We start from the raw sequence: 17,099 nt of genomic DNA, 5'->3' as shown, positions 1-17,099 counted from the left end.
AAATCGGCTTGCTCCTTCTTCGTCCAGTTGTACTCTTCTTTGTCTTTTGACGCTGCATATCCATATTTCATTATTAAAAGTATATCAAGTTCAATTTTAAAAAATACCTCCATTTTTCGCTTCCATGTAGCGAAGTCTCCGTTGAACTTTGGGGGATGAATGTTCGCGTGTTCGCGTCGACCATTGTCTTGATCTTTGTGCTTCAGTCGGCGGTTAGTCCTTTTGAGGCTGTCAGGCTCTGATACCACTTGTTGGTGTAGCGGGCCTGACAAAAAGGGGGGGGGGGGTAAATTGCCTGCAAACAAAAGTACCCTCCTCAAAACTTTCAACTCAAAATAAAAAGCAACAATAAAGTAAAGTAACAATGACAGAAAAGAAAAAGGGGCTCAACGAATTGACTTAGTTACAACCGAGGCGGTTGTTAATCCAATGCGGTTGAACACGTGCACTAACAGAGTCTCCTTCTCTGAAGGCGGAGAAGCCTTTTACACTTTGAAAGCTCTTACACGTTACTTGGAAATGAAATACAGAGTTGATTTTCGTTAATTCCGAATAGTTGTTCGAGGCCCCTTTATATAGGGGTTCCAAAACTTATCCATTTCACCTGATCTTCGGGATCAGGATTTGACTCAAGAGGGATCGGTTGAACGATCCCTAGGTTTGGTCGACCGAACCTGCGTACTTGCCCAGGCTTCCGTCCAGATGTAGTCTGTGTGGATCGAGCCTGCGTTCGGTCGACCGATCCCATTGTTCGGTCGACCGATCAGCCAACGGTCTCTCCCTGAGCTGGCCCGATCAGCATGCTCGACTAAGTCTCTGGTTTATCTTCGGTTTGGTTGACCGATCAGAAGATTCGGTCGACCGATCAGCCAACAGTTGGTTGCTGACGTGTCACCAACGGCTGGCTTCTAATGATAGGGGTTAAATCGACCGATCATGGCTTCCGGTCGACAGAACACTTGTCAATTCAACTTCCTGGTTGACTTGCTCTGGTTCTGCTCGCTTGGGTGATTGCGGCCAACCGGAATAGGGCTCACCCAAGCCCAAGTAGTCTTCCGTCCCGGCTTTACGTCCCTCGAACGTCGTGCACATTCTTCTCGCCCACTGGTGTACTTTTCCTCAGCTCTCTCGTCCTTCGGAAGCACCGAGCTCGTCGGCTCCCTTCCCGTGTCGTCCTTCTCGCTGCGTCTTCCGCTCGACTTCCTGCGCTCCTAAGCTCCTACACACTTAGACATAGGGATCAAATACAAACATGACCTAACTAACTTGGTTGATCACATCAAAATAACCACGGGGTCTAATAGATCCTCCCCCTTCATCGATGTTTATTTCTGAGCTACTTTCATCTTCTTCTCGGTGGTCCACCAGTAAGGCTAGTCCGGTGTATTCTTCAATCTCAGACTCAGAGGACAATGATTCATCCCGAGTGGCCTTTAAAGTCTTGTGATTGGATCTTGTTGGTGGTTTGTCCTTGTCCTTGTCCTTTTTCTTTAGTTTAGGGTATTCATCTTCGATGTACCCTTCTGCGTTACAATTGTAGCATCGGACCTCCTTTTGTTTTGATAATCTCTTTTTGTCTGCCATTTAAATTTATTAGATTGAATAAACTTATTAAACTTCCTTTCCAACAGTACTGCTTCATTTTTGTCGATGGATGTTTCAGAGTCAGGATCTTCCTTCTTAGCTTTCAAGGCAAGATTATTGTTCGACTTTTTGATTTCTTTAGAATTTGCACATCGAGTTTCGTGAAGTTTAAAAGTAGAAAACAAATTCTCTAGTGTACTTACCTCGAAATCCTTAGAGATGTAGTATACATCTACTAAGGATGACCATTCTGGAGTTCTCGGTAAGGTGTTGAGCGCATATCGGATTGAATAGCAGTTCGTTACCGATTCTCCAAGATTGTTGAGTTGAGTGATAAGTTCTTTAATTCGTGCTTGGAGTTGTGCTACCTTTTCTCCATTGTTCATCTGCAGGTTTGTTAGCTGGGTTCGGAGGATGTCTCGCCTTGCTAACTTCGCTCCTGATGTGCCTTCGTGGAGTTCTAGGAACTTCTCCCAAAGCTCTTTGGCTAAGTCGTAGCTACCGATTCGATTGACCTTTTGGGGCGGAAGGACACTCAGCAGATGAAACTCTACTTTACCATTCGCTACGAAGTTGACTTGCTCCTTCTTCATCCATTGATATTTTTCTTTGTCTTTTGGAACTACAAACCTATATTTCATAATTAACAAAATTTCAAAATCTATTTTAAAGAATACCTCCATCCGACGTTTCTATCGTGCGAAGTCTCCCTCGAATTTTGGTGAGTGAATGCTTGCATCAGCCATCGTCTTGTTGCTTCAGTCGGTGGTTAGTCCTTTTGAGGCGTCCTGTCTTTGATACCACTTGTTAGACCAGGTAGGGTCGGCAAGAGGGGGTTGAGTTTATCTGTCAAAAGTAAAACAACACCTTTCTCGACCGTTCAACTCAGATTAGTAGCAATAGTATAATTAAAATTAACAACAAGAAAATGAAGGAAGAGGCGAATGGTTTACTTGGTTACAACCTAGGTGATTGTTAATCCAAGGACAAATGAAACCTCTAAAAATCTCCTTTAGTGAAGGGGAAAAGCCTCTTACACTCGTTAATTGCTCAGACTATTGTTAGGAAAAGAATACAGGAGTTATTGTCTATTTCCTAGGTCCAAGGGTCTTTTTATAGTCCCTGAAAAATCTTATCCATGGCTTGAAGGCGCCTTACATAGGGTCGGAAGGTGCCTCCAACAAGGCACCAAAGGATAAAGTTTTAGCCTTTGGCAACAGCTAAAATCAACCTGGTCGAAGGCACCTTCCATGTACATTGAAGGCACCTTCCATGAAGGGTTGAAGGCGCCTTCCATGCACATTGAAGGCGCATTCAAGTACTTGAAGGCGCCTTCTAGCAGAAGGTTTCAGTAGCTACCAAGCTTTACTCTCTTCCTCTGGCTCTTCCGCTTAGATGATTTTTGCCAACCGAAATAGGGCTCACCCAAACTCATTTTTCAGCCTTCTCGAGCAGGGTTCCGCTCTAGCTTCTCATCCCTTAGAACATCGCACACATCCTTCTTGTCCACCGGTATACTCTTCCACAGCATTTCGTCCCACGGATGCACCGAGCCCGTCGGCTCCCTTCCCGTGTCATCATTCCCGCTAGCTGCGTCTTCCGCTTGACTTCTTGTGTTCCTAACCTCCTGCACAGTTAGACACAAGGTTCAAATATAATAGGACATAACTCAACTTAGTTGATCACATCATAACTACCATGGGGTCCAATAATATGATCCAGGGGGAGCCAATAGAAATACCATCTTTATTATTAAATAAATTTGTTTAGCATATGATTTATTGTTTTTCTTATACATGCTTATATTAGGATAGATAAGAACTTAGGCTTGATTGACACTTGTTTAATTAGATTAAGGATTCTCATAAAGAAAGTTAAATATTTAATTTCTTTAAATTGCTTTGTCTATAAGTGGTTGTTGGGAGTCAGGAGTTTGCATTCGAGAGTCAGGAGTCTGTAATTCGAACTCTATATTCAAGAGTCTGCACTTGGACTTGGGAGTTGGGAGTCTGCAATAAGTTTGCAATCGGGAGTCTACAACTTGGACTTTTCAGTCGGGAGTTTGTACTCGGGAGTCGAAAATTGGGAGTTTACATTCAGGAGTTGGGAAGCTGCAACTCGGACTTTGCAGTCGGAAGTTTGCACTTAGACTCGAGAGTCTGCACTCGGGAGTTGAGAGTCTACAGTCGAGAGTTTGCTACTCAGACTCTACAATCAGGAGTCTGCACTCAAGAGTTGGGGAGTTTGTAACTCGGACTCTGCACTCGAGAGTCAGGAGTCTGCAACTCGAACTCTATAGTCGAAAGTCTGTACTTGGACTTGGGAGTTTCCACTTGGGAGTTGGGAGTCTGCAATGAGTCTGCAATCAGGAGTCTACAACTTGGACTTTTCGGTCGGGAGTTTGTACTCGGGAGTCGGAAATTGGGAGTTTGCATTCAGGAGTCGGGAATCTGCAACTCAGACTTTGCAATCGGAAGTCTGCACTTAGACTTGGGAGTCTGCACTCGGGAGTTGGGAATCTACAGTCGAGAGTTTGGAACTCAAACTCTATAATCAGGAGTCTACACTCGGGAGTTGGGAGTCTACAGTTAAGAGTTTGGAACTCAGACTCTGCAATCGGGAGTCTGTACTCAAGAGATGAGAGTTTGTAACTCGGACTCTGCACTTGGAAGTATGCACTCGAGAGTCGGGAGTCTACACACAGACTCTATATTCAGGAGTTTACACTCAAATTCTACAGTCGAGAGTCTACACATTGACATATAAGGTAACACAATTTTTCAACTAATTCAACCATTTTAAATAGTTCTTCCTTCCTTATTTGACAATATGAGATTATCATGTCAACTCAATAAATAAATCTACTTTAATCTATAATTTCAATTTTCACTACTTTTTCTCTCACTTTGTTAAGACTGTCCAACACAATAATACATCCACTAGTTGGCATCCACATGTGGCTCTGCTTTTACTTATTGTTGCTCTACTTTTACAAACTGAATCAATAGAACTTATGTTTCTTCCAACTTGTTAAGTTGGAATTCTTTTGATAACTTCAAGAACTTGTCGTCCAATGATTCTGACCATTTTCAGCTTGATAGCTAAGGGAGTTGCTATGGTTTTACTTTAGAAACATTTATGCAAATTGTTTCGGTCTGAAAATTTTCACCACGATGCTGTGACAATAGAAATTGATCCTGGCATAAAGAATAATGGTGTCGAGCCATTCTCCTATATTCATTCCCGTAGCATGGTGATTCCTACGACGACTAACAAACCTTGAAGAGCGCATCGGATTCCTCCAACGAAGCCACTTTATACTTAGGTCAATATAGTATTTCAATATGGTAGAGAAAAAAAAAATGCGAGTGGTAAAAGATAAAATCGTTCACCCCCACCCCCAACGTCCCCATCGTATCCGATCCCAAGCCATCACGAGAGAAAAAAATCACGACAGCCGAGCAGACAAATAGTGGGTGAGGTGAGATACATAAAATCTAGGGATTTATGCCCTAACAATCCTACGATTTAACTCCACGTTCTCAAATGACAAACGAGTGTGAGAATGAAAGTTAGAGGGAGCATGAGAGCGAGAGCCCCTCTTACTATCTAGGAACTTGATTGGATTGGTTTGGCTTGACTAGTCGGAGATGGTTGAGATACCACATAGAGAATATGTTAATCGTGCTTTGGAATGCGCCACATGATTCATGTATTGACCAAATCTTAATCTTACCACATGACCTATTAACCGGGTCAAGAGCTCACCATGAATCTTACTTACCTCCCCATCACAAATGTTGTTTGAATTGAGAGAAATTTAACACTAAACTATAATTTGTCATGCATGCTGTGAAGTTAAATTTTATCATATAAAAATTTATTGATAACTTCATTTTATTCAAATAAAAGAGAACTTGATGGAATAGATTTGCTAGATCCGGTGATTTTGGGACAGAGGGGAAAAAATAAATAAAAATATTTTACAAGTTCAAAATGTTTTTTTTTTTGAAAAAAAATATTTTAATTTATTTTTTTGGTAGGTGGTTAACCGACTGAGCCAAGACACAACTCGTCTATAAGGGAATCGTGTCATCCTCCGGTTCGTTTCATCACTACGGTTTGGCGTTTCCATACTCTACGCCTCGCAGCTGATCCCATTTGCCTGCCCCGCCTCCCGCTTCAACCATCTCCTCTTCCTCCTCTTCGTGCTTCTTGTGGGTTTTACATCCTTATTAACGGCTAATTTTCGGTGGGTTTAGGCGTCCGTAGTTCGTCTAAGGACTCGATTAGGGCATCAGAAACTCGATTGCTTGACGAAACCCTTTCGTCGTGAGAAAATTGAAGCTGAAATCGCTCCCTCTGATTACAATCTCTTCTGGGGAGATGGTCCGGCTGAGAGAGGTGTATATGGGTCATCGATGACGTGGTGCTGTAAGATCTAATGATGTCCTACCACGGCGGGAGTTGCGTCGGCGATGGTCATCTGCGGATGCAATTCGAGCGGGAGCAGGACATTGAGCTACACGATGACACCAACGACCATAGATCTGATGGTTCTTCCAGGTGCGTAAACCTGAAGTCAGATTTCCATGTTCTGTTGGTCTGTCTTTCTTGCAAGTCAATGTGATGCAGCTACGTTATACTTGGCATTTTATTGCAAATCAAGTAACAATTTAAGCTCTAGAATTTCAATCGATGCATGTCGGTGGGAAAGTGAACAGTCTGGGGCTCATGGGCTATGACTGTTTTGTTTCTGTTCTGTACTGAACTTGCTTGGTCAGATGCCTTCGATGTGGCATCAACGCGAATGCAACACCACATATGCGCCGTGGACCTGATGGACCAAGGACCCTTTGTAATGCATGTGGCATTTCTTGGACAAAGGTACAGCTAAACTTTTTGTTTCTTCCTTTTAGGTGTTGTTAGTTTGTGCTCTAATATCATGAAACATAGTTAAAATTATATATTAAATAACGCAAATCATAAATGTATTGTATTTTCCGTAGCAAATAGTAACACTTGTATAAGGTGGATCTCATTAACATAAGTCAAAAATATATTCTTCTATTTACAAATTCAAAAGGTGGTAGTATCGCATAAAACAAAATAATATTATTGTATGCAATGAAGGATACTTAGGGCCATGATGTCATCAGATCTGTCAGAATCACAACCTCAAACATGATATAGTAACTACTCATAGATAAGTCAGCGTTCAAACTGATGCTTGAATGTTCTTAAGAGGACTTTAAAACAATCTGCCCAATATGCTAGGGTAAATAGTCAAGGATTGCAATTCAAACATGACAGATGGGAATTGAAATGTGAATGGTATAAATAGATAAAGTGGATGTGATTTTTCAACATGGCTTGATAGATTTGCAACTTGAGTATTAACAGTTAAGGCTGCACAAATCATAACTGAAACTGAGAATAGAAGCTGGATACATGTCCTTAATGTAGATGCATATGAATTTGCTTTAGTTGGCAGATTAGAGCCTCCACTCTTCATATGAATTGTTGAAGCAAAGTGAATAGGAAACTGACAATATATGTTAGTGCTTCAATATATTGAAGCAACTTGTAGGATCTATTGATATGATAGTGAGAGAAAATTAGCTTATGATATTGAAGCCTGAAGCAACATAAAATTAAGATGAGGTGTTGACTACTTGAAGTTGAAATGCTCATCAAGCCACGGCCAAATCCACATTCATGGAATTTGAAAAGAAAGCTATATTTTTTTTTATGAAATACAAACTCTACTTTAGATAAAACGAAGCTAAAGATTAAGAAGTAAATAAATATTGGAAACTATGAATTAAAAATAATCTACGTTCAGAATTTCTCAAAAGTAATTATGGCCGACACGTTTATCTTGCCTAGATCCCTTCTTCCTTCTTTTGTTATGACTGATGTACACTTCAAGCTCCTGAATGTTATGATATAATAGGATATTGAGGAGTTTTGGTGAATGTCCAGGAATTCACCATTTTGTTTGATTGATTATCTCATCTATTTGGGTTCACTATGTTGATTGATGTTGTCTAATCTTATCCAATCCTAGGCACTTGACTGGCAGTTTATGATAAATCAAATCTTCTAGTCACATAGATTCACCCAAGGTGATGTCAAGGTGCCCATAAGGTCACTTCATTCCATGTTATGGGAAAATTATTAGGATCTTATTCTATGTAGGTAGTCCACTCTACATCAAGTTAGATTATCATTATTGTCATTTTACATCCATATCCCCAAGGTTTGCATAACTATGGAGTCCTATTCTAGTTACAATAAGGTCCTCAACAAAAGCTAATCCGAATTAGTAGCTGGTGTTACTTCCTCTACCAATCTTCTTAAACAGGGATACTCCATTTCGGCATTGGCAGCAATTAATTCCATAAATTCTTCACATTTTGATGGGATTAATTCCACAAATTGTTCTTGCTTCCCACCACCTTCGCTTGCAAAAGGGTTGGTCCATTCATCAGAAGAAGGATAGGCATCCCATTGCGGCTGCTGTTGGGTAGTGATTGTGGATAAATATTGTATATAGTTCAGATAAGAATGTTCAGATTCCTCATAATCAAGAGTAGGGTCCATGGACCGTGGTACAGAGGCTCCTGGGCTTGTATCCACTGCATGGTCTTGCTCAAAATTATTTTGGATTGATTTATTCTGAACAAAGACAGCTGCTGATTCCCTTGGTAACAGAAGGGAAAATATGTCTTGGGTTGTGAAATGCCTGGGACTATGCGAAGTAGATGCTTGATTTTGTGTAGGTCTATTAATAGGAGGATCAGTTGACCCGAATCCTTTGTTGTCTCGTTCTATATAATTAAGATGAGGTACTTCATATACTTCTGGAACAACTATTTTTTCAAGTATTAGCTGTGCAATCTTTTGCTGTTGAGAAATATAAACTGGGAGGTTAGTTCTATTAAATAAGATAATTTGTACTTCACCTCGGTAGTCGGAGTCAATAACACCTGCTCCTACTTCTACACCAGTTTTCCATGCCATGCCCGAACGAGATGCTAGCCTTCCATAATATCCATAGGGAATTTCAATTCTTAGTCCAGTATGAATTAAGTCTCGACCATATGGTTCGATGACTATTGCATGACTAGCTGATATATCTAGGCCAGCAGATCCTTTGGTTTGCCTTGTGGGCGTAACTGCATATGGAGAGATTTTGTTAACTAGAATATGAGGTTCTGTTGTTGAGGAATACCTTTCACTGGGCATATCTTCTATTTGTTTTGGATTATTGTCTTCCTCATCACCCCAACCAGATGGAGGGGGAAGTTCTAAATCAAAAGGAATCTTCGGGATATCATAATTGACATAATAATCAAACTTTCCGCTTGGTTGCCCCAGAGTATCCCATCTTCCTATTTTGTATTTTGAATTCTGCTTTCCCTTATAGACCTCATTATTTTCTTCATAATATTCTTCTGTCGTTCCATCATAGTTCATAAAGACTCCAGGTTGAGTTTCTATAAGAACCGCCAAAGTCTCATATACTTCTTCATCTTTATTATTGTAATTTGGTGCTTCTGATGGTTGTGCAACAGTATAATTGCTGAAACTTAATGAGATTCGTCCGTCCATCATTGTCTGGCTATTCACTTCTGCAGGTTGCATTGGTATAGAGATCTGAGTTGGATTTATGACCCAATTTAGTCCTTGCAGGTTTCTTGTGGTAAATCTTCTTCCAGGAAGAGCATTTACCCCATGAGAGGCCAAATAATCCACTACTCCCTGCACTTCATAAACAAACCCAACATTAGGTGTATTAGAAAGTCTACCAACCATTCCCTTGGTGACTAGCAAGTTTGCTTCACTATTCTGCCAGGCCTCATATCCTCGTGCAAGGATAGAGATCTGAATATTGCGGTAAAAGTCTCCAATCGTCATCATGACTTTTTGAATAACATAAATCATCTGGCTTCCACGCGTGAGGTCAACTTCCATTGTTGCCAGAATAGCTTGGTCTCCTTGCCATCGGTTATCTTTGAAGACAATTAGTGTCATTGTGCCTTCATATTGCCTATGCAGTATTTGAATTCGTACCTGAAGAACTCCCAGGTGGATGTACTACATGCGGCTTCTTTGAAGCTGGGCAAAGCTTTCTTCTTGAATAAAATTTCTATCAACTTGGTGATTATCAGTCACCAATATTGCTTCTTCAGATCTGTGCACATAAACTCTGTGATGTGCATCATCCCTTCTTGAGTGATATAGTACTTCTGCTGGTACTATAGCGGCTCGTTCTTGCATTGAAAGTTGTAACTGAACTTCTGGCTCCAATTGTTGCTCAAGAGTATATCTTGATGGTGCTCCACTAGTGAGTTGACGTCCAATCCTTCTTGCTACTTGTTGAGTGTTATAAAGACGTCGTTGATTTTTTCTGTAGCTTCTTATTTGATCTTCAAATAAAGGAGTTGTTGCTACTTGTTGTTCTGTTCTGGTGGCGGTGGCCATACTCCTTTTAATTTTTCTTGTTCTTGTTTTAGGATTTTGTATGGATCTTTAAAAACTCTTAACTTTCCAGGCTTCTCTTTAGGTTTCAGGGGGCCAAGCGATAGGTTTTCAAGTTTAGAAATTAGGTCTGGTGGTAAAGAAGGGGTAGTTTGCTATAAGTGAGGAAGCTTAGCCTCTTGCAAGGGCATCGAGCGTTCACTCGAACCTTACTTGAGGAATCAATGTGTTCTCTAGTGTGTTGTTTTCCAGTGTGCTTTTAACTTATCAATTTCCAAAAACCTTCCGCCTTTCGTTTTGTGTGTGCACCAATTTTTGGTATCATAGCTTGTCATACTCTTGTTACTTAAGCCTGTTGGTATTATGCAACCTTGAGAAGCAAAAGGACAGATCCTAACTTGGTATAAACGGCAAGGAAGGCCTAAGAAGACCAAGGGCACATCTGTATGAGGTTCTCTAGGAAGGAACTGTCCTCGCTCAAGGAACAAGAGTCCCTATAAGTTCTGATAAGTTTTATGAGCACTTTTGTTACTTCAAGAAATACAATTTCATATCGTGAAGCTATTTCCGCCACTGATTCCATAGAAAATTCATCCATTGGTTTTGATAGACCAAGTGATTATCAGGGCATAACACCTGGAATTGCTTCGATAATTAAACAAACAACACCCAGATCCATTTACTCGTCCAAATAGCTGAAACCCTAAAGGAAATTCAGCAAGACCTTCGAAAGCAAAATACCCCTTCTTTACCACCAGACCTAATTTCTAAACTTGAAAACCTATGGCTTGGCCCCCCTAAACCTAAAGAGAAGCCTGAAAGTTAAGAGTTTTTAAAGATCCATACAAAATCCTAAAACAAGAACAAGAAAAATTAAAGGGAGTATGGCCGCCGCCACCACCAGAACAGAACAACAAGTAGCAACAACTCCTTTATTTGAAGATCAAATAAGAAGCTACAGAAGAAATCAACGACGTCTTTATAGCACTCAACAAGCAGCAAGAAGGATTGGACGCCAACTCACTGGTGGAACACCATCAAGATATACTCTTGAGCAACAACTGGAGCCAGAAGTTCAGTTACAACTTTCAATGCAAGAATGGGCCGCTCTAGTACCAACAGAACTACTATATCACTCCAAAAGGGATGATGCACATCACAGAGCTTATGTGCACAGATCTGAAGAAGCAATATTGGTGACTGATAATCACCAAGTTGATAGAAATTTTATTCAAGAAGAAAGCTTTGCCCAGCTTCAAAGAAGCCGCATGCAGTACATCCACCTGGGAGTTCTTCAGGTACGAATTCAAATACTGCATAGGCAATATGAAGGCACAATGGCACTAATTGTCTTCAAAGATAACCGATGGCAAGGAGACCAAGCTATTCTGGCAACAATGGAAGTTGACCTCACGCGTGGAAGCCAGATGATTTATGTTATTCAAAAAGTCATGATGACGATTGGAGACTTTTACCGCAATATTCAGATCTCTATCCTTGCACGAGGATATGAGGCCTGGCAGAATAGTGAAGCAAACTTGCTAGTCACCAAGGGAATGGTTGGTAGACTTTCTAATACACCTAATGTTGGGTTTGTTTATGAAGTGCAGGGAGTAGTGGATTATTTGACCTCTCATGGGGTAAATGCTCTTCCTGGAAGAAGATTTTCCACAAGAAACCTGCAGGGACTAAATTGGGTCATAAATCCAACTCAGATCTCTATACCAATGCAACCTGCAGAAGTGAATAGCCAGACAATGATGGACGGACGAATCTCATTAAGTTTCAGCAATTATACTACTGCACAACCATCAGAAGTATATGAGACTTTGGCGGTTCTTATAGAAATTCAACCTGGAGTCTTTATGAACTATGATGGAACGACAGAAGAATATTATGAAGAAAATAATGAGGTCTATAAGGGAAAGCAGAATTCAAAATACAAAACGGGAAGATGGGATACTCTGGGGCAACCAAGCGGAAAGTTTGATTATTATATCAATTATGATATCCCGAAGATTCCTTTTGATTTAGAACTTCCCCCTCCATCTGGTTGGGGTGATGAGGAAGACAATAATCCAAAACAAATAGAAGATACGCCAAGTGAAAAGTATTCCTCAACAACAGAACTCATATTCTAGTTAACAAAATCTCTCCATATGCAGTTACGCTCACAAGGCAAACCAAAGGATCTGCTGGCCTAGATATATCAGCTAGTCATGCAACAGTCATCGAACCATATGGTCGAGACTTAATTCATACTGGACTAAGAATTGAAATTCCCTATGGATATTATGGAAGGCTAGCATCTCGTTCAGGCATGGCATGGAAAACTGGTGTAGAAGTAGGAGCAGGGGTTATTGACTTCGACTACCGAGGTGAAGTACAAATTATCTTATTTAATAGAACTAACCTCCCAGTTTATATTTCTCAACAGCAAAAGATTGCACAGCTAATACTTGAAAAAATAGTTGTTCCAGAAGTATATGAAGTACCTCATCTTAGTTATACAGAACGAGACAGCAAAGGATTCGGGTCAACTGATCCTCTTATTAATAGACCTATACAAAATCAAGCATCTACTTCGCAGAGTCCCAAACATTTCACAACCCAAGACATATTTTCCCTTCTGTTACCAAGGGAATCAGCAGCTGTCCTTGTTCAGAATAACTTAATCCAAAATAATTTTGAGCAAGATCATGCAGTGGATACAAGCCCAGGAGCTTCTGTACCATGGTCCATGGACCCTACTCTTGATTATGAGGAATCTGAGCATTCTTATCTGAACTATATACAATATTTATCCACAATCACTACCCAACAGCAGCCGCAATGGGATACCTATCCTTCTTCTGATGATGTCTTTTGTATTTGGTTCCATAAATTTGAAGATATTCCCATGACTAAATAGTGCTTTTAAAATCAGACGAGACCTGTTGGTTCATCAGCATGGCTGTTACGGAAACCAGCAAAAATCAGAAAAATTGCTACAAAATTGGTAGTCTTATTAGTTGGCCTCTTAGCCTAGTGGATTCTACATTTGTATTGTTTGGTCACTTGTTCAAATCCCAATGAGTTCCCTTTTATGTTTTTTTTTTCAAATTAACTATTATTAGGACATGTATTTTATTATATGGATGCTTTATATTTATTTTGTATATAATTTAGTGTACATATGTTTTTATTATGTAATTTTGGTGCTCACCTTGTGGTGAGCACCATGTGTAATTTTTTTGGGTTTTTTTTTTTTAATTTCTTTAGCTTTAATTCTATAATCCAAATTATAAACCCTAAAGACTAAACCGTAAATTCTAAACCCTAAGCTTGCACAAGGTGAGCACGATAAGGTAAGTAGGGTAACATGCTTGTGTATGTATGTATGATGTTACATTTAACTGGATTAGCCTGTCTCCTTTCCATCCTTCCAATTCTCGGTATATTTAAAGACTAAAAAAAACATATTGAACATCCTTCCTATCTCTTAGCATTGTGACTTGTATTTTGCTTCTTTTGTAGTAATTTTTCACTCCAGTCTCATGAAGTTTGTCTATGTCAGCATTTGGTTGTTGGTTGTTGGGACCTGTGATCTATTTTCTGTGGATTTACTTGTTTCTTCTGATCTTCTTTCATCTCATGATGTTATTATTTTAGCTGATGGACCATTATAGAGTTTATACAAACAGGGGAAAATGAGGAGAATGATTAATTCAAATGGCCCTGTGGATGAGGTTGCGGTAGCTAAGTTGGTGCCGAAAATTGACATGGAATTTGAAAGTGAAGAAAAAGCATATGAATTTTACAATAAGTATGCGGGACATATAGGTTTTAGTGAGGAAAAGTTCATCAGGTAAATCATCTGAAAGTATTACTAGGTCTAGAACCTTTGTTTGCTCGAGACAAGGTTTCCGTAAGGACAAAAAGGAAGCTAAGGAAGTCAAGAGACCCAGACCAGAGAGCCCTGCACGAATGACAATTAAAATGACTTCAAATGGTAAATACCGAGTTAGAGAATTTATAGCAGACCACAATCACCAACAAGCACCTCCTTCAACAACCCACATGTTAAGGTCTCAACGAATAACGATTGAACTTCAGACCGCTGAAGCACATTTTTCTGATGATTCTGGAGCCACTCCCAAATCTACCAATAAGACTGTACCAAGGCCAAATGGTGGCCCTAGAAATGCTAGCTTTCTTCCTGCAGATTACAAAAATAATCTCCAATCAAAACGCATGAAGGCCATGCAGATGGGTGATGCTGGAGCTGTGTTGAAGTATATTCAGAGCATGCAGCTTGATGATCCCTCTTTTTTCTATGCCATTCTGGTTGATGAGGATGATAGGTTAACTAACATTTTCTGGGCAGATGCAAAATCTAGAATAGACTTCAACTACTTTGGTGATGTTGTGTGCTTGGACATGACTTACAAAATAAATGGATATGGTAGGCATTTGGTACCGTTCCTTGGAGCTAATCATCATAAACAAACAAGTATCTTTGGTGCAGCATTGATGTATGATGAATCACTAGAATCTTTCATATGGTTATTTGAGACATTCAAAATTGGGATGCGTGGAAAGCAATCAAAGACAATATTGACGGATCAATCTATCACAATTATTAATGCGATAGCTATGGTGTGGCCAGGAACAAATTATCGCCAATGTGTATGGCATGCCCACCAGAATGCTGTTAAGCATCTTAATCATGTATTCCTAGGTTCAAAAACTTTTTCAAAGGATTTTAGTAAGTATCTATGACTACGAGGAAGAGGGAGAGTTTTTATTAGATTGGAGTACAATGCTAGAGAAATATGACTTAAGAAATAATGAATGGTTAGCCAAATTAATTGAGGATAAAGAAAAATGGGCACCTCATCGTATGCACAACTGCAGGCTTTCCTTGGCATAAATCAATTTAATCAAGTAATTTTTGAAAAAATTTAAAGATTTATTTTGCAGCAGTTGATAGGATTAGACTTCCCTTTTTGTAACTTACGTTTTTTTTTTTTTTTACTAAATTACAGGATTCATCAGCGTCCAATTTTCATCAGCATGCATTCCATGCTATTCCTCAATTAAATCAGGTAACATCTATGGTTTAAATCATGGATTTGAATTTCAACTGCTGTTCTGTCTCGGTAGATGTATATTGACCCAAAATGTGTGGGGGCCAATAAATGATCGGCAGCAGAGACACCTAATATTTTTGTGTTTCACCTAATACATGGCCATTCAGGAGATATTGAGTTCAATATGTGCAATAAAAATTTGATACAATCAAATACAAATATACAAATCTTCTTTTTTTAGCATGGATGGTAAAAGCATTACAGAATACCAATGGTAAAAAATAAAAAATAAAAAAAAGACAGTTCGATGCACGAAGTTCCTGTCATGTGGGGTCTCGGGAAAAGATTTATTGTACGTAATCTTACCCTATTTTTTGCAAAAGGTTGTTTCCAGAATTCGAACCCGTGACTTTTTGATAACTTGATAACAATTTTATCATTGTGTCAAGGCTCTCCTTCAATACCAATGGTAAAACAAAATATAATAATTACTGAAATCAATCTTTAGAGAGAATCTTTGATGATTCCTAAACTGAAGAGATCCACCACTTGCATGCTACTAAATTATAAAAATCATGTCCAAGGGTAAGAAATTAATTCTCATTTTCAAGTTTCAAATATAAGTCCCTTGGAAGTTGCAATTTTGTAGTGAAACTTTTCAAATATTTGTTTAGATCAATATTGAAAGAAAATGAGATGAACACACCATCAAGCTGCAATTTAAAAGTAAATATAAGTTTATGGATAATAATTGCAAATTTAATGAAACTGGTAGTGTCCTCCATTTATTACATGTGTGCTATCTGTTTTGGAATTTTTTGCTCCTAAATTTCTTCCGAAATGCTTATTGTTGTTGGCTAACATCATAATATCCATAAGCTTATGTTAATTTAGTAGTGTGGAAATATGAATCACGAAAGCTCAATGTTACAATATGATTGAAGCACTCATAGAAGTAAGTTTGTTGATTCATTGATGAGAATGTATAAGCAATTATTCATCAAAAACACAACTATAGGTCTCTACTGCAAATGCCATAATGCTTTTTTCCTAGGTCAGTGGAAAATATGCTATTGTTTGGTGCTGTTTCGGGAAGAGATAGTTGAATCTTCTTTTGATGTCATTTTTAGGGATATGCAGCTGCTGCAGATATGCACGCACAACCATTTCTTGGAAGTTCCCATTTGAATAATCAGACAAGTGATCGAGGCCATTGAGACATTATATTCTTCAACAGCTCGGTCATTATGAAATTATGTAAATCCAGGCATCTGCAAACCCCCTATCGATATCAACTGGCATATCCCTTGTACCACTAAGTCCCCTCTTAAACATCTCAATTTTTCACATTAATCAACTTATGTTACTTCCAGATGGAGATGCAAAAGCAACTCCCTTTGGAAATATGTAAACCTCCTAAATTATGGTAGCTGTTCCTGTCATGGCGGAGGCTAACATGTTAGCTTGTGTTCATTTTCTATTGAATAGTTAGCCTAGGCTCAAAATCATGTATCATAACTTGCTCTGTTTTGTCGGTAATCTAGTTCATAGAGTTGTAAAATGTCGGGTTCAGTACAGTCGTAATTTCCAGTATCTTCCTGGTCATCCAATTTGTTTTATTATAGGAATTGAATGTTCTATTCTTGATGATCTAGTGTCAATGATTTTTTTTATATATAAAAAAAATCTGATAAAAGAAAGGGGAAAATAAAAGAAAAAAAAATCGAAGCACTGTGTGCATGAGTGAATAGCTAATTGTAATAGGATTAAAACAGCTGTTTGATGGACGATATATCATAGTTTCTGTATACATTGACAATACTAATAAAAACTAATTTATTAATTTATTTAAAATTATAGTTTTACGTTTTTTATTAATATCTATTTTCTCCACTAAATTATTACGTAATTCATGCCTTTTAATTTTATTGTAATGGAATGCAAGTACATCGAATT

The 17,099-nt window shown here is 38.9% G+C and overlaps 1 protein-coding gene and 1 pseudogene across 2 annotated transcripts; both read left to right on the top strand.

Moving 5' to 3' along the window:
- The first annotated feature begins 5,704 nt into the window (after positions 1 to 5,704).
- Positions 5,705 to 16,736, top strand: LOC121997870 (GATA transcription factor 20-like). 2 transcript variants are annotated; one of them, XR_006116390.1, is made up of 4 exons: positions 5,705 to 6,150; positions 6,272 to 6,471; positions 15,099 to 15,158; positions 16,274 to 16,736. XR_006116390.1 is itself a non-coding variant. In XM_042552533.1 (4 exons), exons 1-4 carry the CDS (start codon positions 6,029 to 6,031, stop codon positions 16,358 to 16,360), a joined length of 372 nt encoding a protein of 123 aa, XP_042408467.1. In that variant the 5' UTR covers positions 5,705 to 6,028; the 3' UTR covers positions 16,361 to 16,736. The 2 variants fall into 2 exon arrangements, 1 of the variants encoding a protein (XP_042408467.1); XM_042552533.1 differs by having other exon boundaries at positions 6,369 to 6,471.
- On the top strand, positions 13,451 to 14,995 carry LOC121997869 (annotated as a pseudogene).
- Positions 16,737 to 17,099: the final 363 nt, after the last annotated feature.

This window comes from Zingiber officinale, chromosome 6A (assembly GCF_018446385.1).
Source record: "Zingiber officinale cultivar Zhangliang chromosome 6A, Zo_v1.1, whole genome shotgun sequence".
Classification (NCBI taxonomy): domain Eukaryota; kingdom Viridiplantae; phylum Streptophyta; class Magnoliopsida; order Zingiberales; family Zingiberaceae; genus Zingiber; species Zingiber officinale.
Note: the sequence above shows the minus strand (reverse complement) of the source record. Positions and strands in the feature narration are given on the sequence as shown.